General features: G+C 39.1%; 1 protein-coding gene across 4 annotated transcripts in view; it reads right to left on the reverse strand.

Annotated features, from left to right (window-relative positions):
- Positions 1 to 4,124: 4,124 nt before the first annotated feature.
- Positions 4,125 to 24,092, reverse strand: part of IL15 (interleukin 15) — a 30,367-nt gene continuing 10,399 nt past the window's right edge. Inside the window, exons 2-8 of one of the 4 annotated variants that reach the window (XM_077300223.1) lie at positions 15,591 to 15,644; positions 12,709 to 12,886; positions 11,861 to 11,886; positions 11,020 to 11,125; positions 8,928 to 8,963; positions 7,351 to 7,497; positions 4,125 to 5,174 (exon numbers count right to left, since the gene is read on the reverse strand). In XM_077300223.1, the coding sequence (XP_077156338.1) occupies positions 5,046 to 5,174; positions 7,351 to 7,497; positions 8,928 to 8,963; positions 11,020 to 11,125; positions 11,861 to 11,880 (438 nt within the window). In that variant the 5' untranslated portion in view covers positions 11,881 to 11,886; positions 12,709 to 12,886; positions 15,591 to 15,644 and the 3' untranslated portion in view covers positions 4,125 to 5,045. Of the gene's footprint in view, positions 5,175 to 7,350; positions 7,498 to 8,927; positions 8,964 to 11,019; positions 11,126 to 11,783; positions 11,887 to 12,708; positions 12,887 to 15,590; positions 15,645 to 24,092 lie in introns of all 4 variants that reach the window. The other 3 variants (XM_077300222.1, XM_077300224.1, XM_077300221.1) reach the window with 3 other exon arrangements.

Below are 24,092 nucleotides of genomic sequence, written 5' to 3' on the forward strand. Positions count from 1 at the left end.
TTGGCAACTGTAGAAGAAGAGAAGAAAGCAGGAAAAGTGGAAAAACTATATGGGTTTTCAGGAAAGGGAATGAAGAAATAGTGGGAGAGGGGGAAGTTTGATGCCTCCCACAAGTCCTTCCAGATTTATGATATATCTAATGGGATGGACTCTTTAAGATGCCTTTCTGCATATAGATGTTCTTACTGCATACAGATGTTTTATCTGAAGAGCTTTTCTTGAAGTTGATCATTATCTCTCTTCGGAAATGGTCATTTTTTGGGGAGGGGGAAAAATTGGTGGGAGAGGAAACAGTCTTGGGTATCTGTGTGTGTGTGTGTGTGTGTGTGCGCACGCGTGCGCACAAGCATTTTGTGAATCTTCCATCAAATAGTTGCAAACACCTCCCCATTTTGTAAGGTTTTACAGGGAAATGAACAAAAATGTCACTTATTTGCAGGTCCAACACTAAGGAACGAGGGGAAAGTAAGACTACCCTCTGCTCTCTTTTATGAAGGAAAAAACATACCCAGATTTGAATTAAGAACTGGCCACAACTTTATTGGTTGCAGCAGCTGTACGAAGCCTTGGAACACTGTGGGGGCAAAAGTTTGTTTCCATTAAGCACTCTTTGTTTGGCGTTAAATTTCTTTTTCCTTTGAGGTATGGCGCAAAGGGATTAAAATGGTGACGCTAAACACATTTAAAGTTAAATAAAACGTTGGTGTGGGCTGCATGGGGAATAAGAAAGAAAGTGGGCACTGCATTATTTACGTTCACAACTTTATTTAAAGTAGAATATTGCAGTACAGCACTGTACTTAAGACAGTTCCCATTAGTGTGTTATTTATGGTGCTGTAAAGGTGCAAAGAAACAGGAGAGTCCAATTTCCATTGCAGCCAGAGAGACAAATGGAGAGCTGCTGCAATTGGAAATCTGTTCTGTGAGTCTTCTGAAAGGTGTAAATAAATGCAGGGCCGTAGGCTGCAGTTGACAACATTGCCAATAATTAAAGTGTCTTGCTGAGGGAAAACATGCTGAGCAGGCAGAGATCCAGGGAATGCCAAAGGTTTGGTGGGCTAGCCAGCCTTTTTAGCACATTCATTGAAGTGACACTTCCCTGTTAGAGGCCTTCTATTTAACATGTTGCACAAGAGAAAAGTTAAGGGTTAGGTCAAGGCTTGATAAAGGATTATGATGACAATGACACAGGAGGCAAGCATTTCTGAAACATTTTACAAGTCCTATAAAATTTCAGCATGCAATGTCTGGGCCAAACCCATATGTTACAGGGGAAACAAGAAGACTGCTAAGCCACGATGTCTTCCAGTAATATGGCCCATTTCAGTGGCTGTCACTGGGAGGAGGCAGGGTAATGCTAACATGATGACATTACATGACACTTTTATCCATGTACATATTACTAGGAAGCTGAAGATCTATGTCCCTCTAACCTGTAGTTCATAATCTTCATAATCCTTGTGAATATATCCAGTTAGTAATATTGATCTGTATCGTAGAAATGGTGAAGTAATGGCTCGCTTAGGAGGAGCATGACCATTCCACCTATTGAATTCATGGACATAATTTGAACCATGATGCTTTCCAGGTTTGTCATGGATAATCACAAATCATGTTTTGGTCAAATCTAGCAAGCTGAGAGACAGACATGGTGGAGGGGGAGCTAATTGCTAGAAATCCTTTGATGTCACACCTGGCTTAAAAATCAGACATTCCCCCCATTCCTTCCTTCTATCAAAATTCGGGTTTTAAATATTAACTGTCCTGACTGACATTACTTCCTCCCACATCCTTCACTTCTCCTTCCTCATACATTTGTCCAAACCAGCTTCCCCCTCATCTAACTGACTGACTGAAATAAATAACTGAGTTAATTCTTGAAATGATCAGACCATTGTTATACATTTGTAAAATGTAGTTTCACAGCTGTAGAGAACACTTTGTGTGCCAGATTATCTGTGTGATCACTGAAGATTCACAGGGGATCACTCTAAGTCTAGAATATGCACAATGAACATATTCACATTTCCTAAAAATGTACCAAAATTGTCTGGCTATGCTCAGAACACCAGAAGAACTGGGCAATCACAGAATATGTTCAATTTAACCAAAAATAAACTGCATTCATACTCATAGTTCAGCTTCTCATTTTGACATCTGCAATAGTTACTTTGTCTCTGAGATATTTAAAAAAATAAAGAGCCCCCAAGACTTATCTAAAGGGGCCGCTGCAGGGAAGGAATGTCGATAGGGACCTGGCTGGTGGGAAAGAATCCTCTGGGCAGCTTGAGCGTTGGCTCAGCAACAGGGGGCATGGCCGAGCTAGGCGTCTGTTAAAAGGAGGGCCTGACATTGCTCGGCCTCTTTTCCCCCTCAGGGCACATGAAGATGCAAAACCCACCTGCCCTCCCCGTTTATGAATTGTTGGACTATTTGTTAGATGTTGGGTTGTGTTATTGTCTAATTGTCACAGCTGGCAGAAGCGGAGCATGAGAAGGCCAAGCTTGCGTGCTGGCCTCCCCTATGCTTGCCCCCTCCTTAAGAGGCTGTGCAGATGCAGACCCTGATTGAAGGCTAACATTTCTCGGGGGCAGGAGAACCCAACCGTGCTTAGCTTCCAATATCCAACAAGATTGGGCTAGTCTGGGCCAATCATGTCAGGGTACAGTGAATAAATAAATATTTCAAAAATTAGCAGCAATACTTCTTAGGATCAGAAGTAGAAGTGAAGATCTTGTAAAGAAGAAATAATATTTTGCCTTATGTTAGATACTTCTAAGGGCCTTTTATTGCTTTCAACTTCATAGTCCTTTAATATTTTTTTAACCCAAACTTTGTTGACAATCCACAAATGCCCTACACAAGCTAGTAAAAAACAGCATTTTATAAAATGATTTGGCTTATTTATTATACCAAGACGTAATTCATGGACTATGTACTTTTGACAATGTACATTCATGGGATTTATCCTGGAAAAAATAAAACTGTGGTAGATGACCATACTAGATGTATCCCAGTCCAGAGACTGGTAATTTACAATGAGATAAATAGCACTAGGAGAACTAATTGCCCTTCTTAGTATTGGACCCAGCAGTCAATGCTTAGATTTAATTCATATATGTCCCCATAGGTGCTATTTAGGGTTAAATTACACATCATGGTACTCAAACATTCTGTGTAACTTGGCTAGAATTTGGGCTGATTCATGTAAATATTTGGATCCACCCAAAAATCTTTCCCCCACCCCTGGTAGCCTGAAATGCTTCTAAATGATGTTCTTGCATAATGGGAAACCAGGAGCAAAATTAGGTTTTGTTTTTGCTTTTTTTAAAATCACCTTTCTTGTACACACAGAGCTCTTAGGCTGGAACCAACCCAATCTTTACACCACTTATTTGCACAAGGAGACTTTCTGGGTGAACCTTGCTTGAATCAGTATAGAAGACCAGACATAAACAACAGAAACACAAAACTGAAGAACTGATTCTAGAGTCTGGCAGTATAAAAAAAGGTAAAGGTATCCCCTGTGCAAGCACCATAGGTAATCATAAAATTTTAAAACAATACAGAAAGTTAATAGATTTTTATTATTATGCATTTTCAAGGTGTATATTTTAAAATGTCATTGAAACTGCTTTTCCCCACTAAGTATATAATAAATCATCCTTTTCAAAATGAATTATAGGTCAGAAACATGATCTTCATAATTGGTTAATAGTAGGGAACAACACCTATAGCACCCATGATTTATTATGGACTTTTCTCCTTTTGTCTTAATATATAATATTTCCATTTAGTTAAGGCACAGTGTTTTCAGGCTAAGTAAATGGAGAGAGAGAACACTAGATCTTTGTAATAAATAAATAAAACACCATACTTACTGTCTATAGTTTATTCCCATCTAGATTCAAACTCTCAGTTATTTTAATCAGAATAAATCATTAAATGCTCAAAGAATCAAATCATGTATCAGACAAATCTAGCCTCATAATTCAAGCTCTTATCTTAGGCGTAATCATATGAAATCTACTGGAAATATGTCCCTGATAAATGAACATGGTATATTAGGGACTCTAAAAGAATTCATATTATTTTTAAAAATTAAACACACAAAAGAGTCAGTCTAGATGAAGAATAGAAAATTACTCTCCAATTTTATTGACAATATTTCAATTGTTATTACATTTCTTACTATATATGTTTATTTTTATTTAATTATTCGATTTAATTCCCACCACACTTGGTCAGGCTGGCTTCTGGTGGATTACAAGTTACATCAAGTTTCCAATAAATTACAATACAACAATAACAAAAGTACAGAGAAATACAAACAAGAACAAAAACAGTGGCAGAGTAAGCCAATCAAAGATTCCCCTCCTCCCAATTTAATTCCTATTCGGCTCAGCGAACCCAATACCTAACCCGTTCCACAAGAGAATGATAGAATATAGTAGATACAGTAGTGCCACCGGTGGATGGTAAGATGTAATGTTGCCTCAGATATCAGAGGCATACAGAGAAGAGGGGGGTCCATAGATCTTCCAGCCCTAGCCTTGGCCAAATATCTGGGAGAAGAGCTATATTACAGGCCCTGCAGAATTGGGAAAGTTCTGGCAGGGCCCTCAGCTCATCTGAGAGCTCATTCCAGGAATGAAAAGGCCCCGGTCCTGTTCTAGACAGACTTCACACAGGCCAGGGATCACTAGTTTATTAGTACTCACAGAGGCAAGGCTCTGTGGGGTTCATAGGGAGATAGATGGTCCCACAAATATGTTGGGCCCAGACCATGTATGGCCTTGAAGTTGCTCAAACTGACCATTTCCTAATTCGCACACACATGCGCATACCCACACAGCCAGGAACAAATATTTATTTATTTTAGTATCATAATAAGTTTACTCCTGCTTTGTAAATGTTATTTTTAAAAAATCCCAAAGATTAAAGGCACCAATACAATTCTACTTTGTCCCCATTGTATGTTTTTTTTAATTTTGAGGTCCTTTCTGTTACACTATAATCCTGTTTTATGCTTTCTTGACAGTGTGTTAACATTTTTCATTCGCTTTTAGTTCAGCATAAAATTGTTTTATAAAATCTTCAAATCTTTTTATAAATTCTGTACATTTCTTCTCTCCAAATGTTTCACATTTCTGACACGTGGATGTTTTGTTGCTCTGCAAAAATGAAAAGTAAAGCACATTGCTATTAACACACACAAAAGTAGAGGGGGAACAAGGAGACACATGCAATGCGCTATTTGGATCAGGTGAATCATTCTCATTAACAGAAATAATTGCTATAACTACTGAAGAATATATGTTAAAAAACCCTTTTAAAATTCTATCATTAGTTTTCACAGTCCTTGTTCAAGGAAGCAATTTATGATATATTAAGGTTAAAACTGAATGAGATTTGGGGACATCAATAACTGGTGTTTTTAAATGTAATGGAAATGGGAAGAGGTTAAGGGATTTAAAAATTTGTCCCCTTATGCAGCTTCACAGATGGAATTGAAGATCCCCACATTATAACTGGCTCTAAAAATGAAAGATGTCAAGAACGAGCCATCTTTCTTTTCCTTTAGAACTTATTATGGTAGGAGGATGTGTATTGTAGGCTTTTATTTAGAAAATCGCACAGGAGAAGAAAGTAAAACACTTTCCCCTTGGCATGTCTCGGTCCAAATCACTGTTCTCTTCAGGGATAATTAGCAGCAATTTTAAAATGTAGGGAACTCTCAGTATAGCATTGTTAAAACCATGTGCTTAAATACGATATAGGTTAAAACACTGTTTCTCCATTGTTAACATGCTTATAAACAGTCAATGTACCACATGTTCTACAGAGTAAATCATTTCTCCACTGGGATTGCTGAAAGGAAAGTATGAAAAGCTTGAGCCTGACAGCTGCAGAGACCCAGTTTCAACAGTATAAAGCAGGCTTTCTCAACCAGGATTTTGTGAAACCCTGGGGTTTTGTAACAGCCCTGGAATGGTTTTACAGATTGGGTAAGAGTTAATTATTTATATATTTAAAAAAAATAAAAAATAAAATAAAAATTATTCGGTGATATGGCCTTCTATTTCTGCACTGTGACTTCTGGTGACATGATTTCTGTGGGGAGGGGGTGTCAGGAAGGCGTGGCCCCCTGACATCACTTCCAGGGTTTCTTGAAGCCTGAAGAAGGTTTCAAAGGTTTCTCAATGGTAAAAAGATTGAGAAAGGCTGGTCTAGAGGGCAAATGTTATGAGGAGAAAGGAGTCTGCAGCAGACACAGAGAAGAGGAGGAGCCATTCTTAAAGCAGCTCATGCCAAACAGCTGATCAATGGTCCTCAAAAGGCATATAGAACTCTGATAGGGATAACCAGTGTGATTTGTGTGGAACAGATTACAGGAGTTTATAGTAGGCCACAACATTCTGTAAAGGTTGAGAGGTCCAGTTTTTTTTCAATTTGCCCTCACCTAACATTATTCCAGGACAGAATTGCCAGAAATTGCTATCCAGATAAGACAATATAGCTGGAAATTATACAAATAGTAATCTTTCCAGGGCTAGCTTCCTCAGGAACAGCATGAAAGGCAAACTAGGGGTCTGTAGCAAGAAGAGGCAACTGGTGAAAATTAAAGTACCTCTTCCATTAGCAGAAAATTTACCCTGGATCCAACCCTCTACTACAATGACAATTGTACAATATAATTTAAGATGTGACTTCCTAAATGTAGTGGACAAATTAGCTGAGTATAGAATGAAGATCAGATCATGCCAATACCAACTCAGAATTTTATTAGGTGAAATAGAATATACATATACAGTGCAAGCCTAAACAGAATTATAGCCGCCTTCAAAAATATTTATTTCCATAGATTTAGAAGGATGCCATTCTGCTTGGGACTGCAATAATAGACATACAATGTTAACATGATACTCTACATGTCTGTCATATGAAAATATTAAGGAAATAGAGAACAAACTCAAAGTATTCTGTAATAGTTTCCTTTTGAAGGTAAATGACAAAAACATAAAGAAATAATGCTAATAAGTCTATGTAATTTTCATACTAGTACTTTTCAGCAAAAAGGAAGAAGTGACTCATAATGGGGAAAATCTTCTTAAATTCTAAGAAGAAAGAGTGGTATGAATAAAAAAGCACGCCTTTACTCTATTAAAGCAGCTCTTCCAGTTTTGCAGCTTGTGAGGCACATGGACAAATACATATTTACTCACCTCTTCAAATAATTTTATTGTTTCTTAGAAGCATAGAGATGCTTATAGGGAAAGATGTTAACTGAATTTTCTTGTGCACAACTGAAAACAGTGCAACATGTATTTCCCCCTGTGTGTCACTTACCTGATTTTTGACTGGAACTGAGCGAATATTTTTTAGCACATTATGCACATGATTGGTGAATTTCTTATCACTTCCGTACTTAGATTCGTAGAAAATTACATCCATTTCAAGGATAAAGCAATTCATGACTGATGCTTTACATTCAATCTAGGAAAAAATGTCAGTGGCCTTACAACACTAAAACAGGAAGGTTAGACTCGAACATTGCATCCTTATCCTATGCTGGTGATCTTGCCAGACCTACAAGAGGCTTCTGGATGTATCCAAGTACTGAACCCAGGCACCACCACTCCCACTACTGAGCAGCAGCCACTGAACCTGAAAAGGGTGACCACATATCCCAGGACTTGCTGCTCAGCACCCATTTTTAAATATATTTAACTTCCTTTATACTACCTTTCTCCCCAAATGTCAGCTTGTATCATTCTCTTCTCCATTTTATCATCACAATACGCCGGTGAGGTAGTTTATGCTGAAAAATAAATCTTCACACCACCAAAGTCTGGCAAATTTGGCCCAGTCTTGGATTAAAATTAGGGGGCAGGGACTGTTTAGAATTCTGAGTTAAGTACACATACAGGTACAAGTACAGATACAGCATGGATATGCAAGAAGCCTATTAGTTTCTCAACAAATTGTGCCTAACAATTTTATGTTACATTCACACATTCATACTCTCTATTTTGACTATATATGAACTCAACCTAGAATAATCTATGTTGTCATCTGATAACAGATGACACTGGATGCTGAAACTTGTAGAAAATCTTGTAATGTTAAGAGAGGCATGTGCAAAAAAAAAAAAAAACCCTCCAGTATTTTTTGGGCTCAAGTATATTGGACCCTAAAAGTATTGGTAATTGCTGATATTCCTAAATCCGAACACTGGCATGGTATTGGAATTCAAAAAATGTTCTTTCAGCTCCCAGACACAAGATTCATTTAAAAGCCTGCCAAACAGCTGATGCTACAGAGAAAACTCAATCTACGGGATAGGTTTAGGTCTGCTGGGGCCCCTGGTTCAAACCACCTCCCCACAGAGCCCACCAAACAGCTGATCATGTGGAGATCTCCACAGGATCAGCTTGGGGTCTGGAGGGGCTGCTTTGAACTGGGGAGGGGGTCCCAAAGAGCCTGCCAAATAGCTGATCATTGAGGAAATTACAGATTAAATCAGAAATTCAATACCACAGGATACAATACCACAGGATAAAATTTCTCAACTACAGAGTTTTAAGCCTTGTTCTGTTGCTTGTGTGTGTGTGGGGGGGGGGGGTCTTAGCTCCAGACCAATTGGGAATCCAGGAAGGTGAAATGTTTAATTTTCAAGGGAGTTGGAGCAAGCCCTACAGTTTGATTGATTAGGAGTGAACCATACATTAGTTATAAATTAAAAGGCAATATATTGCATCTAGGAAAGTGGGCTTTAGTTTACATCCCAGTAAATGTGTTAGTATTTAAGAATTCACATCCAACTTATCTACATCTTATATTCATATCTGTTCAAAAGACTCATTGGACTAAAGGCTGTAGGTATAACACTACATATTTTTATAAACAGTAAATAAAGTACTTACATCAGTCATTTCTGCAGTATATAAAGAGGCATCAATCTAAAATGCAAAAGAATTCACTATAGTTATAGGTAACCTTTACTGGCATAAAAATTCAAATAAATACAGATAACTATAACACAGATGGACATTGACAGTTTTAGCCAATAGAGTATGATTCTTCTTATTAAGCAGAGCTTTAGGAATTTGCCGTTCATTCCTGCAATTCAGCCCCAATTTGGTTCCATAGTCTTCAACGTATTGTGGAATGTGGAATGTGTTGGCTGCAAAGAACTGGGCAGAATATAATTTGCTATGTAAGTAACTGTTCCAGAATTGTGTAACAATACTTCATTTCCCACCCCACCCCCGACTAAGTTATTATTTCAAGGGCTCAAATTAGGAATCACTGAAAAAGTGGATTTAGCACATTTTAAGAATGCCTTAACATCTGACTGGTATGGTATAGAAGCTACTAATATTAACACAAGATTTGAAATTTGGGGGAGACCAAAGTCAAGCAATTCTTCAGTGTATCTGTCCCGCAATATGAACTGAATCTTTTCAATACTGAATTATGCTTTTAGACAAAGTGATGTTATTTTCACAAGTAGAAGCAAATTTTATAAGGACTAAAATAATATTTTAAAGATTCATAAGCTTGACTTACTGTCCTCCTACAAATGGGAATGTCTTTTTTATATAGTCTTGGATGCAAAGTTCTGGCTATAATATAAGCCCTTTTCAGTCATTACATTTTATCACACATACCACAAGCATGTGCTACATTATTATTATTATTATTATTATTATTTCGATTTATTTCCCGCCACTCCCAAATGGCTCGCGGCGGGTTACAATATCTTAAAAAACCCATTAAAACTCCCATTAAAAGACTTTAAAATGTCACAACATGGCAGCACAATAATAAGATCCCCTTCCTACCCCCATTCCTAAAAAAGGGGGGGGTGGAGGAGAAGGAGGTCAACGATGTTCAAGAAGCCCGGGGGAGAGCAGTCGATGTACCCCGGCAGCCCCAGCCTCAACCATAGACCTGGCGGAAGAGCTCCGTCTTGCAGGCCCTGCGGAATGTTAAAGGGTCCCGCAGGGCCCGCAGCTCACCCGGGAGCTCATTCCACCAGGTGGGGGCCAGGACCGAAAAGGCCCTGGCCCTGGTCGAGGCTAGGCGTGCTTCCCTAGGGCCGGGAACATGGGATCCTCCACATATGCATGATCACCATTTTATCTCAAACCTTCAGATTTTCAGATCCCTTTGATAATACGGCAATCACATATATTGGGAGGATCACATGTAGCATATATCATGTATGATTGCTGGACTTTCAATACATGTGACTACAAAAAGGTATATTTATTTCCAACTGATTTCATATCTTTTTTATTCAACTTAACGAAATCATGCTATCACCTGATTTTGAGTGGTAGAAGAAGGAGAAGGAGAAGGAGAAGGAGAAGGAGAAGAGTTGGTTCTTATATGCACTTTTCTCTACCTGAAGGAGTCTTATATCATAAAAGAACATTAAATAACACTTATTTTGGAAGAGATTTGCATATGGATTTTAAAATAAATTGTTTGCTATTTTTTCCACTGAATGGTCATGTGTATGAGTTAAAGGATGTTGTTGCTATACAATTAGAAAATTCGTAGTGAAATTCTAGTAAAATGGGTAAACTTTGATGTCTTTTTTTTTTTTTTGCCCTACTGGCAGACAAATATTTATTGCTGTTTAACATGGCTTTGATCTCTTTAACCCAGCAAGATTGGGGCACCACAAGAGAAAGAGAGAGACCCCTACTGGGTCAAACACAGAGGAACATGTTTTACTTCAGGCATTACTGCTCAAAGTTATTTCATGAGGACTTATTAACACAGCATATGTGCTTAACTAATGGCAGATTTTAAAAGCAAATTTAAAATAATTGTTTTTTTAAAGAAAAATGTTTGCACTGGATTTATCTTTCTTTTTGTTCTTTTATTAGAGAGGTCTTGGCATAAAGAATTTATATTTCCCTTCCTTGTTACCACTTTTCTTTCTGTTTCAAACAGTATCAGTTCACATTTTTCTACCTAACCATAACTATTTTGTCACCTTACCTTGGAGCAGCTTTTAATTTTTTTCAGGTCTGTAAGCACAGCATGCAAAGTAACATTATGACAGGTCTGTACTTGTTGTAGATATGCTACTTGTAGTAGATATGCGCTAAGTTCAAACAAAATAATGAAAATATATTACAATACATTTGTGCAAAAAATTAAAAAGTAGTAACACAAAAATCAATACAGAACTGAGCACATGGTACACATGGCATATAAGGCTGATTATGAAACCATATTATAAATATCAAATGCATCATTCATAGGGAGTACTCTACTGATCATAAAACGTTTTATAAGTGTCCACATTTGTCCCTTTCCACTCCTAGTTCATATTTATTTATTTACTTCATTTATACCAAAGGGGACCCAAGCAATGGATGTCTAACACAAGAAGCTAATTTGCAATGATCTACTCAAAAAGTAAGGCCTTTTTTATTCAATAGGCTTACTTTCAGAAAAAGTGTTTTTAGACTAGCAGCTGGTCTCAGAAGTAAATTCTACTGAGCTCAATGGGATTTTCTCCTATGTAAGAATGTGTATGTTACAGTCATACTCCCCTACTCCCTATTCAATAGTGCACATGAGAATTTCATATACATATTACAATACTGTAGGCTCATTATATGGAACAGCTTACAATGTTTCTAAAACTTGATTCTTTGAAATGGTTATAATTTATCTTAGAACACAGGGGATTTACACTGCTGTGGGACACACAGGCAAATAACAAGACTGTTTTTACTATTAGAAAACATAATTACCAAAGGATAAAGACAGTAAATGTGGGCTTGTTATTCAAAGAGGAAGGAAGGAAATAACTGTTCATAATTATATATACTTGCTACTGTAGGTGAGCATTCTTTTCTGAAAGACACAATTCAAAGAGTTATTGAAACACAAAAGGAAGCATATAAAAAGAATCAGTATTGGGCTTTTAAAACATAAGTTTCTTATTTATTAAGGAAGTCATATAATTATGTTGTATATTCCTGAAAATATGATTGAAATCTAAAAACTGAATTTTTAAAAGTCATAACCACTCAAACAATCCAGAGGATGGATCTAATTACTCCCTTCTGTTAAAACTTTCCTTGGAGAAAGTCTTACCTGAAGAAAGTCATTAGCTCCAACTTAGTAGAAAATCATTGGAAACAAAATGTTCTCCTTATGCTTAGTTCTCATCTTACACAATTTCACAAAGATAAATTATTCCATGATCTGTACATGAAAATATGACTGGATGGAAGGGAGATATTGTGTGAAAAGGGCATTCTAAGTGGGAGCCATCTTTGTAATTTCACAGATATAGAATCTGCCTGTCTGCATGTAGAATTTGGTAGTGTGTCTCCAAATAGGACACTGCAGAACAAATCAGCACTGCATATATCTATGGGCAGGAGTTATAGTAATAATAACAGTCACAATGTGATGACTAAATATTTTCAGAACTCCTGGTGGTTGATTTTTCGTTCTGGCCACACTTCTGATAATGTATCATCCTGAACATCACTGCATACCAGATGAAAGCCAAATGCAGTACCCTGTGTACTTTCAGGTACACAGTTAATAGTCACAATTATGTGATTGTGTTCATGCTCTAGGTCAGGGGTTCCCAACTTCATGGTCACCCTTGAAATTCTAGCACAGACATAAAATGGCTGCCACACAATGGCTGCTGCAACTTACCTTTAGTCACACAGTGTTGTACACAGCCAAGCAAATCTTGAATGTCTCATTAAAAACTTTGCTAGGCAAAAGGCCCACCTGGCCTTGTCCACTTTCTAAAAAAAAAAACTTGAGGGCACGAGGAAGGGGGTTGGTGGGTGCTATGGAGCCCACTGGCACAACTTGCTGTAGATTATTTCTGAATTTAAAGGAATTGACAATAAAAGATTAAGACTCAAGATTCCCTTTGAGGACTAAGGTACCACAGCCCTAAAGGGTTTCATAAACGTCTCCTAACTAGACAGTATGCCAAAGAAATGTTGAATAACTTCAGTATCATAAGTTGACAAAACGGTTCCTGTTACGTGTAAACGGTCTTGGGGGCTTTTGTAAGATAAACTAAGAAAGGAGGGCGAAAACATAAAAACAGCCGTACAAGCACAAGGCAAGATCATTACTCTGTCACAGAACCAGCAGCTGAAGGGGGGATAGGCAAGGAGGAATAGAAAGCAAACCTTTATAACAGTGGTCCCCAACCTTTTTGAGGCTGGGGACTGGCAGGGCAACTGCCCGCCCGCACATGCCGTGCATGCACGCCTGCTCCCGCGCATTGCACACATGCGCCATGCGCGGCCGGAATCACGCACGCGCGACACTTTTGCGTATGTGCGCACGTGCGAACGTGCCGTGCATGCGCAATTTCGGCCAAGCTCCCCATTTGTACAATATTCATTTATATTTTAGTTTTGAACATGGACCTTTACTAGCTGTTTCAAATGGTGAATAATCCTTCTCTAATTTAAACTATATATGAGGTGAGAGAGGTTAAATCGTTTTGGAGCCTGTTAAATTCCATCCAAGTGATAAACATCTTTTAGCTGCCTGGTGAACCAAAAAGGAAGCAGCTCAAATGCCTGACCCGGGAACTCAGAAAGTGGAATCAAATTCTCAGTTTCTGTTATGTTATGCTACCAGGCAAAATTAACTAGAATAGCCTAATTCCTTCAATACATGGCATAATTAATTAATTCTGTCTAGCTACCAGTGCTGAGATAAAAAATGCACAATGATTATCTTTCACCCTTAAATTTTTTTTTTGATAAAAATATGGTTGTTAATATTATTTCTGACACACTGTGCATCCTCAGTCTGTGGAGGACAGCCAATACTAGAGTCTTGAGATTGCTTTTAAAAAAAAATTATTAACTCACAAGCTCAAGTTGCTATTTAAGGTACTGCCTTTTCAAAACTGTTTGTTGGTTTACTTTTAGTACTTACTGAAAATGGCATTCATTTTTTGGACCTACTGTGTGTTCTGAAAGATCCACATTGTCACCTTTAGGGACTTCATCCTCACATGATGCAGAAAGTGACTGGCTGAGTCACACAACTTTCCTTAGGAAAGCAGTAGCAGTATATCTACTACCCATTGCTGAGCCAGCTGTCATGAAACTCATAGCTAGGGGAGCCAGAAAACTACAAAGGTAAGAATAAACACAATTGGGGTGAATATCGATGCACAAAGCTTGAGTGGGAAATCTGCCTACCCTTTTATGGAATTATAAACAAGATCTCGAACTGAATCAAATCTAAGAGGAACCACTTCTTCTTGTTTCCAGAAGATGATGATTATGCTTCTCCGGGAATCAGAGTGCTGACTGGCCAAACCTTATTATATTCCATCCCATCTAGGTCTCAGATCCAATAGGCTGTTCAACCAGGAAAAGACAGCGATATCATCAAAAGATATTGCTGTTCCATATTCATTAAAACAAATGATGTTTAATTGCAGCAGCTATATATTTGCATACATCTATTGTTATATTAAAATCCAGGTCCACTTGTTATACTCATGAAGTTACTTGCTCAGCATCTTTGCTCAGAGGAGTACTTCGCATTTTTAGTGGCTGTTCATTTTTTTAATTGCGTACAAAGTATTTTAAATGAAAAGGCATGTTGTGTATCTGAGTTAAAAGAAACTCCAAAAGCATGCCAAAAACATGGGAGGAATTCTTCCCTGTAATCAGAGCCAAATATCTATGCCAGTAGTGAAGGAAGGACAGGTGAAGCAATGCAACTCCTGGCTCCTGAGGGAGTCCAGTTAACAACATTGGCTACTGTCAAGAGCCTGGGTGTGCTCCTGGGTTTCTTCCTATCCATGGAGGCCCAGGTCACAAACATTGCCCACCAGGTGTTTTACCATCTTTAAAAACCAAAAGGGTAGGGGGCTAGAACTGGAACAATAAAAACCCAACTGGTAACAGTTAGGACCTACAAAGGTTGAATGTCTGTAAAAAGGTAAAGGTAAAGGTATCCCCTGTGCAAGCACCGAGTCATGTCTGACCCTTGGGGTGACGCCCTCTAGCGTTTTCATGGCAGACTCAATACGGGGTGGTTTGCCAGTGCCTTCCCCAGTCATGACCGTTTACCCCCCCAGCAAGCTGGGTACTCATTTTACCGACCTCGGAAGGATGGAAGGCTGAGTCAACCTTGAGCCGGCTGCTGGGATCGAACTCCCAACCTCATGAGCAAAGCTTTCAGGCGGCTGCCTTACCACTCTGCGCCACAAGAGGCTCTTGAATGTCTGTACTGTTGTTAAAATTATATTACTTTTATTGTGCACAATTTTTAAAAAATAACTATAGGAATTTAAGAGATACATCCAGCCCATAGGCTATTGCAAACCAGTATGTGAATCAATAGACCAATGCATTTTGGCCCTTATAGGACCTTCTTCAAAGGTCTGGTTTTAACACACATCAGTTCTTAACAAATATAAAATATGTACAGCAGCCAATAAAAACTCCAAAGTAAGAGCCTGTAAATGATAAATAAATAAACTGTAATTCTACACAATCCAAGTTATTACCTAACAAAAAAAATTATGAAGTCATAAAACTTACTGTAAAATATCGGAGTCAATGAAAGAAGATGTCTAGTTTTCAGTCATTAGCTCTCTGTAAAAAAAATCAATTATGAAGAATTTAATCAAACTGTTAGCATCTAATAACAGAAAGGGAAAAATGGAATGAAATTTACTTTCCAAAGACTACCCCAAATTTTCAATGGTGTGTTTCCTTATTAATGCATGTTTTGCAATGAGTGAAGTGGTAGTAGGATCGGGGAGAGAATCTTATCAAGTAAGAGGATGATGCAACAGTGCTGATGGAAAGCCGTGTCCGACCAGCTGCAGCCGGACAGAGCCAGAAAGGGGCGGGACTTTGTATTGTGTATCTGAAAATAGACATCTTCTCATGTACATTTGAATCAGGAAGAAGAAGAAACAAAGAACTCCATAACATTATACCCCAATAAGGTCCCTCCCCACCCCAAATCCCACCCACTCCCAGCTCTACCCCCAAAGTCTCCAGGCCTTCCCAACCCAGAGCTGGGAGCCCTAAGCCTGGGGCATTACATCAGAGCTTCCTCAGTGTGGGACACCACAACTTATTTTCCTCCATTGTGAAAACTCTACTCTTTGTTTCCTGTAATTTTAATCCATATAAGAAACCATTCTCTTATCTCATGATTGCTAAGTTTACTTAGGAGTCTTTGGTGAGGTAAAGACTCTTCAAATCCAGGTATATAATGTATACTCAGTCACTGTTTACATGCTTGTTCAGTTTCTCAAAGAACTCCAAAAGATCAATGAGACAAGACTTTCCTTTGCACAAGCAATAGTGATTTTCCCTCAGCAGGCTTTCTCCATCTAACAATTCTATGTTTGATTACAGTTTCTAATTTGCCTGCAACTAAGGAATAACATGTTGCCAGTCTACAAAATTTTGTGTGGTGTTGAGAGAGTAAGTAGAAATTCTTATCCCACACCCTTGACACTAGAATTCAGGATCATTCTATGAAGCTAACTGACAATAGATTCAAGGTGGACAAAATGATGGACTCCTTCACGTAACAGGTAGTTGACTTGTGGATCTCATTGCCATGAAATGTGTTACAGCCACTGGCTTAGATGGATCTAAAAGGTAGTTGGATAGATTTCTAAAGCATAGCAGGTGCTGTGCTTTGTTAGATATTGGGGAGCAGTCGGCGGGGGAGAGTTGTTGCCTGTGGGCTCTACTTATGGGCACCCCTGTGACACATAACTACCTACTGTTGAAAAGAGGATCCTGCACTAGATGGACCATCAGTCTGATCCACGATGGCTATTCTCAGTTTGGAAGAAAACCTATCTTCCTTAAAAGCATACTTTCTTTCCTGAATTTATCATATTGTTGGAATGTGGGAAAAATTAACACCTAGAAGAAAACTAGAAAGGGAAGTGGACAATTTCTGAAAATGTCTTATTTTCTCTGCCATTCAATCTTTCTAGAAACGTGTTCACTTATCTTTATCACTTTTCTTTCATCTTAAATTCTGTCCTCTGCCAGTAATAATCTCTCTCTTGGTTACACCTAAGCACAATTCTTTCCCTTCGTTTCTTTTTGCTCAGCATGGACGGACTTTTTTTCTTTCAGTCATTGCAATAATATGCCCCCAAAGACACTTTTAAAAAATCGATACCCCTTGTACTGCTTTAAGCCTCTACCTCCTGGTGTCATGTTATTTAGGAAATTATGTGCCTCAATGTTACTGCCTGCCTTAAATAGCTAGTGAGCCCTTGGGGTCATTGTGGACTACATCTTTGTCTACAGTAAGTATTGTAGAACATTCAACACAGTTACTACAAACATTAGAAGCAAAGAAGAGGAAAAATTGGGAAGAAAGAGGTTAAAATGAGGTAAGTGTATTAAAAAGTGTACAGAGGGAAAGCAGTTGAGCTTGGTATCCATTGGGAGTAAAGGGAAAATAAATCAACTGAATATAGAGATGGCAGACAGACAGACCGATAGCCTTTTCAGGTCTAGCAGGCTGGTCATTCACAGGGCCATTCCACACGACTTAAATGTAGCAGAAGTCGTACCTTTGGTAAACGCTACTAATTCAATGTTCTATATGACGTTGTACACAATCTGCAACACTCCTGCAACACTCCCGCAAAAATCGCTTAGTTGTAGCGCTTTTCGGGAAATCCAGAAAAGCGGATTCCCCCTTAAAAAACCGCTAGCCTCTTGAGAACAACCTGCAACACATCCGGAAAAGACATGTGCGTTCTCAATGTAGCTCTCACCCCCGAGCTTCCAGAGACGCCATCGCCATTTTTTCCCCTTAGAACAGCGAAAGCAACGAACAAGCGAGGCTTCTCCGGCTAAAGTCTGTCCACAGAAGTGCTTAACAGTAAAACAAAACACCCTACTGCAAGTGTCTTTAAAGTTCCCAAGCATGATACAGCCCCCTGTTCAATACTGGCTGTAATTTCGGCCACAAATCGCACCCGGAGGGGGTTACTTGAAGAGCATGTAAATGATTAAGCGCCAGTTCCTACACCAGCAAAAAAGGTCTTTCTGAGACAATGAATGAACAAATATTCGTTGCAACTGATGTGTTTGGGTTTTTAAAAACAGTTTTTAAAGGGAAAGGGGCTTTTCGGGAACACGAACACAACAGTTCATTGGCTGTTCTGTTTGAATGATGGCCAGGGGTGGGAAGAAGTGTGGAAAAATATCACTTCCTTTGTTGCGATTCCAGCAAGACCGGAAACATGTGGGGAATGAATACAATACTACTGGGTAGAATTAAAGGTATGTGGAATGACAAAATTTCACTATTAAATATAGCGTTTCTGCATACTGCAAACATTCAGCAAAGTTGGTCCTTGTGCGGAAAGCCCCACAGTGTTTTCATTCAAAAATCAAGAAAAAGTACCCTTGAATAATCAACTGGTAGAAAAAAGAAAATACTGGCATAATTGCAAATGGATATAATGTTGTCTGTCACTAAATATACAAAGACATACAATAGAGGAGTCAGAAACTTACTACTGGCACAGTGCACCAGCACTATCAAATTTAAAAATCCATTCCCAGCCTTTCCTCTTAAGGGCCATTGACTCTGACAATACTCTCCCCTGAACTGCCATGTATAAGGCTGTTTCCATAGAAAGGCTGCCAAGGGAAGAACACATTTAGGAGCAGCAAAGTAATTTTCTCTCTGACTCATTCATTATAGTTCCCTACCTTTATTCAAATGAGCCCTTGCCTCTGATGGACAGTCATATTTGAAGGACCACCTTCCCCTTGCCTGTTCCTGTGTGGCTACTTTGTTCATCCCATTAGGACCAATTGTCAGTATTTATTAAGATATTTTTATGCATCCTCTTTTCAAGTTCTGCTCAAAGAGACAATCAATAACCACAGTACATAAACTATTAGACATAAGCAGCATAAAAACTATTCATAATAGAAAGTAGACCATTTGAAAGTTGATCATACAAACCCCAATTAAAAGCTTGGATTTAAAAAAAATTATTTTTAGCCTGGTGCCCAGGTAAAAGTAAAACTGTTTTCACAGGCAGCCCCACATGAAGTGCATTACAGTAATCTAACTTGGATGTGACCAGAATATGAATGATTGTGGCCATATCACACTTCTCAAGGGATGGTCATATCTCATGAATCAGCCAGAGCTGATATAAAGTGTTCTTTTGTGCAAAGCAGCTGTCTGGGATCAGGCTTTTTCACTGGTTTCCCCATACTTGCAGAACAGCCTGGCAAAAGAGGTCAGGGATGTGTCTACCCTCCTAGCTTTCCAGTGAAGCTTAAGACAGAGTGCCAGTGGAGTACATAAGGTTTTTCATGAACTTTCATGCCTGTTATTTTAATATTTATTTATTTGGCACGATTGTTGCCCCCCCCCCCCGTGTCCTGAGATGCTTAGGGGAAAGATAGTTATATAAATACTTTAAAGAAATGTGTAATATTTCTTAAGTGTTAACACAGAAGGCCCAATGGAGTGCTGGTATTTTGTTATTTCTGTTCAAAACTCAGTGCTAACATCTCTCCAAAACTATTAGGTATCCCAACTCACATAACAGTACAGTGTGAATATTAAGAGGTAACTTTTGCCTTCATTATGCCCTCAGTGCCTTGAATGATCAGGGCCATTTTAAATGAGGGAATTACAATTTATGTGTCTCCATAAATTATGCATCGTTTTCTAAGGACATTCATAAAATCTCATGCATCTGAAAGCCATTTCCCCTTGTTTTTTTTTGTTTTTTTGCGGGGGGGGGGGTGGAGAGAGATCAGGAGATTGTCTCTGTCTATTCCAATCCTTGCAACATGAGTAGAAGAATTTTACATTTCTGTAAAAGATGTAAAGCACACATTTGAAAAAATGAAGATATGGGAAAATACAGCTAACATGATAAATATGAATGAGTTCTTCCCATTGCACAAGCATGAATCTATGTTCCATTCGGATGCCATCAATTAATAATAAATGCAGGCAACAATCAGTTTAAGGGGCAATACTGTGTCATGACTTATTATGTCAGTCATATGCAAAGTGAAGATGAAAAAGTAAGACAATACCAGCCACTCTGAGTCTACTGCTAAAAGTCACTGATGTCAATCATACATCATGGTTTAATCATACAGGTATCCAAAACATAATACATTAACTGCTAATAGGAGGTCAGCATCTCTCCCTTATGGCAGGGACTATTTGGCTGAATGACGCATTCAAAGCAGTTGCTGACCTTTGTTAGGAATTTATTTTTATCTTCAGCAACACTGGACAATAGTTTGGAATAAGAACAGATTATATAGGAAGGAAGGAAGGAAGGAAGGAAGGAAGGAAGGAAGGAAGGAAGGAAGGAAGGAAGGAAGGAAGGAAGGAAGGAAGGAGATGATGGTATCATTTCAGCATACATAATATTTCTTGGTCAGAACAAAGAATGGCTTAAAACAATTTTAATACAGGGTTACCGACCTCAAGGTGAGGCTCGGAGGTGTAACTAACCAACTAACAAAATTACACGCTTTGGATTGCAAACTCTATGACATAACATCCCTACTGAGCTCCTTCCGCTCTACAAAGTCTGCCCTCCCCAGGCACTACTCCTAAAAGAGTTCCCAAGATGGAGCTGGCAACTATAGTGTACAGTAAACTGTACTTTAATATGAAGAGCAATTAGCACATCTCATTTGACAGACTCTAAGCCAGGCTTTCTCAACCGGGTCTTATGAAACCCTGGGACTATGATGACCCTAGAAGGGTCTCCTGAATGGGTGTGACTTATTTTTAATATATATATATTTTAAAATGTTAAACATTTATCAGGTGATGGTCAAGTTGACCTGCCCCTCCCCATAAATGGCCAATGATGTGTGCCTGAAGGGGATGGGAAGGAGAGGGGCCACAGGTGGATGTGTACACAACTATGCTTCCCAACCATATTCTGCACAATTGTGCTACTTCTGGTCATATATATGGTCTTCTCATCTGACAAATGTTTAACAATTTTTTTAAAAAATTAAAAATTAACTCTCACCCATTCAGAAAACCCTTCCAGGGCCATCAAGAGACCCCAGGATTTCATGAAACCCTGGTCAAGAAAGCCTGATCTAATGATTAACTTATTATGTACAAAACCAGAGGCTCTTCGCTCTGCAAATATGAATCTGCTGGTGGTCCTGGGCCCCCAGGAAGTTCTCCTGTCCTAGACCAGGGCCAGGGCCTTTTCGGTCCTGTCCCCAACCTGGTGGAATGAGCTCCCAGAAGAACTGAAGGCCCTGAGGGAGCTTTCTGGGTTCTGCAGGGGCCTGTAAGATGGAGCTTTTCCATTAGGCATTTGGTTGAGACTGGGGTAGTAAGATCGGGTCCCTCCCTCTGCAGCCTCTGCAGCCTTTGTAGTCTGTGGCCCCCTGGGCTAACAATCGCCTGCAAACATCTACCAGGATAATGGCAAATGCTAGTGGAAGGGTTGAGGGTGGGTATGGGTATGCTGCCATTTTGGATGTACTGTGGGTTTTATTGGGTCTTATGCTTTTAGGTCTATGTTTTTATGTAAACCACCATGAGCCAGCCAGGATGAGAGTGGTGGTCTATAAGTACAATACATAAAAATAAATAATAAATAAATACCTTTGCTTAAACCTACATGTCTACCTAATTTTGAATATTCTACGATAAAATCAATTAATCACACTGAATAGACGCAATGACTGGGAGATCTGATTAGAGCAATTCTAAAATCACTTGAATGTTCTGTGTCACATTGTAATTGAAATCAGTCCACCTAACCAGGGGGAAAAATGCAAGAAACACAGAAGGGGGGAAGTTTCCTACTAACAGCTAGCTTTTCATTTCTTAGAAGTTTTGCTATCAAATACAGAAGGTGTAGTGGTTTTCAGTATGTGTATTTTTTTAGACCTATTGTTTTCCTATACATATTAAAAATGCTTAACCAAGATGTTATCATATTTAAATGGCTGTCAGTTGGTGTTTCACAATTGTTCTCTTTCATTAATATTTACATTTTGTAGTTAGAAGGAAACAGATGGTTGTGATTAGCTTTACCAAACTGTTTGTTGTCTCTACATAAATATTTGCATCTTAAGCTGACTAACAGAACAGGCATTCAGAAACCCAGGGTATCAGATTTATAGCAAGTTATTATGTGAGGAGCGGAAGGGGCACCATGTCCAGTCAATGAAGTAACACAAGCATAGCCCCATGCATTACTACAAAGTGGAGCTGTGTGCACCTGAGCTGGACAGTAAACCCTGTCTTTTGGCATAGGAATAATTGCTTGCTGATCTAGCAAGGCAAATGTAGGCTTGGAGACAGCTTATTGTGATACTGTTCTCTCTCTGGTTCTGTGAGCCAGTTTTGCTGCTATTGCCACTGAAAGGCGTTTTCAATTGAAAATGCTTGTGAGTAGCTTTTGTTGGGGTGCATGTGAAAGAAAGAACAAGATCAACCACAGCCTTCATCCATTACTTCAGGCTCAGTACATGTTTGTGCTGCTTCTCCACAGAAATCTCCTTTTCTGGCAACACTCACAGCATGTGGCGAGAGCCCTTCGCGGGCCAAGCCAGCTGGGGAAGTCTCCTCCTGCCGGGTGCACATCCCCACTAAGGCCTTTCACCAGGTCCGTGTCATCCTCGCCAGCCAGAAAGCTTCTGGCAGTGAGGCTCGGACCTCAAGGAGGGCTTGGACCTCAAGGAGGCGGGTGCTCCAGGAGCCGGCCCAATCCAGACGTGCTTTGCTGGGCGCCTCCGGATTGGCCCACTGGACCAGAAGTGGTGTCCGGACAGGAGGTTCCTGTTTCCGGACAGCACCCGAACCGCGGAGGACAGAGACCAAACAGGACCGCCCAGATGGGGATTTTAAAAATATATAGAGGAACTATTGTAAGGATCTTTTTGAAATGATCAGTGGAGTGTTTTGAAACTGGCATTGTCCATATTCACCATATTAAATAAAGCAGAAAATATATTTAGGGCACCAAGAGTTCTGTGGTTAGATTGTCTTAAGAAACTGGTGAGGAACTGTAGAAATATTTGGAAACCAGTCATTTGCCAGCAGGAAATGTACTATATAATTAAACTGTCATCCTTGTTGATAGCTTATTACCAGCAGGTAATAAGATATGTGTGTCATTACATGCCATTGTAGTGTATTTCATGCTGCAAGAGATTAGGTACGATTTCAATGACAGCACAAAATGATCACTTAGAGATCGTTGCTAGTATGGACATTATAAATCACCATCTACAGTTTAATAGTTTAACAATTATCTGCAGAGCCAGTTTTGGAAAATTACTACTAATGAATAGCTTATTCCCTTGTGAAAAAAGAACGTTAATGAACTATATTGTTCCAAAAAATCCCTAAGCAATGGTATAAGAGTTTGCTTAAATGCTGAATGATCACATCACATCTATAAATAAAAACAAAGAGCTGATTGCATTTAAAGTACAGCCATAAAAAGTCACTATAGTGAGGTCACTAAACCCATCTCTGTTTCTAAGTGGAAAGGTGGGCATAAATGTCCATGCCTCATTGTTGCTCCTACTGGATTTATCGGCTGCCTTAAATACAGTAAACCACACCATCTTGCGGAAACATTTGGAGGCAGAAGATAAAAGTGGACGTGCTCTAGATTCATTTAAATCATTCCATGTTGACGAGGCTGAAAGGGTTGCCATTTCAAGCCACTTATCAGGGCGGGATTTACCTTGCCAAGTTCTCAGAAGGCAGCAGTCTTGTCCCTCATGCTATTCAATCTCTGTGTAAATCCCTTAGGAGAAATCATGCACAGTTTTCAAATTGGATGCTGTCAATATGCTGATTACACCCAGCTCTATATCTTTCAAAATATCCTGGTGATATGATAGACCTCCTAAGTCATTGCCAGAATGCCATGATTAAATAGCTGAGAGTAAACAAACTGAAAATGAACCCTGACAAGACTCATTGGGAGACTGAAGCCTTCAAAAACACTGTGATTCCCACTTTGAGTGGGGTTGAGCTGACCCTTGTTGACTCAGTTTAGAGCC

This window comes from Paroedura picta, chromosome 10 (genome assembly GCF_049243985.1).
Source record: "Paroedura picta isolate Pp20150507F chromosome 10, Ppicta_v3.0, whole genome shotgun sequence".
Lineage (NCBI taxonomy): Eukaryota > Metazoa > Chordata > Lepidosauria > Squamata > Gekkonidae > Paroedura > Paroedura picta.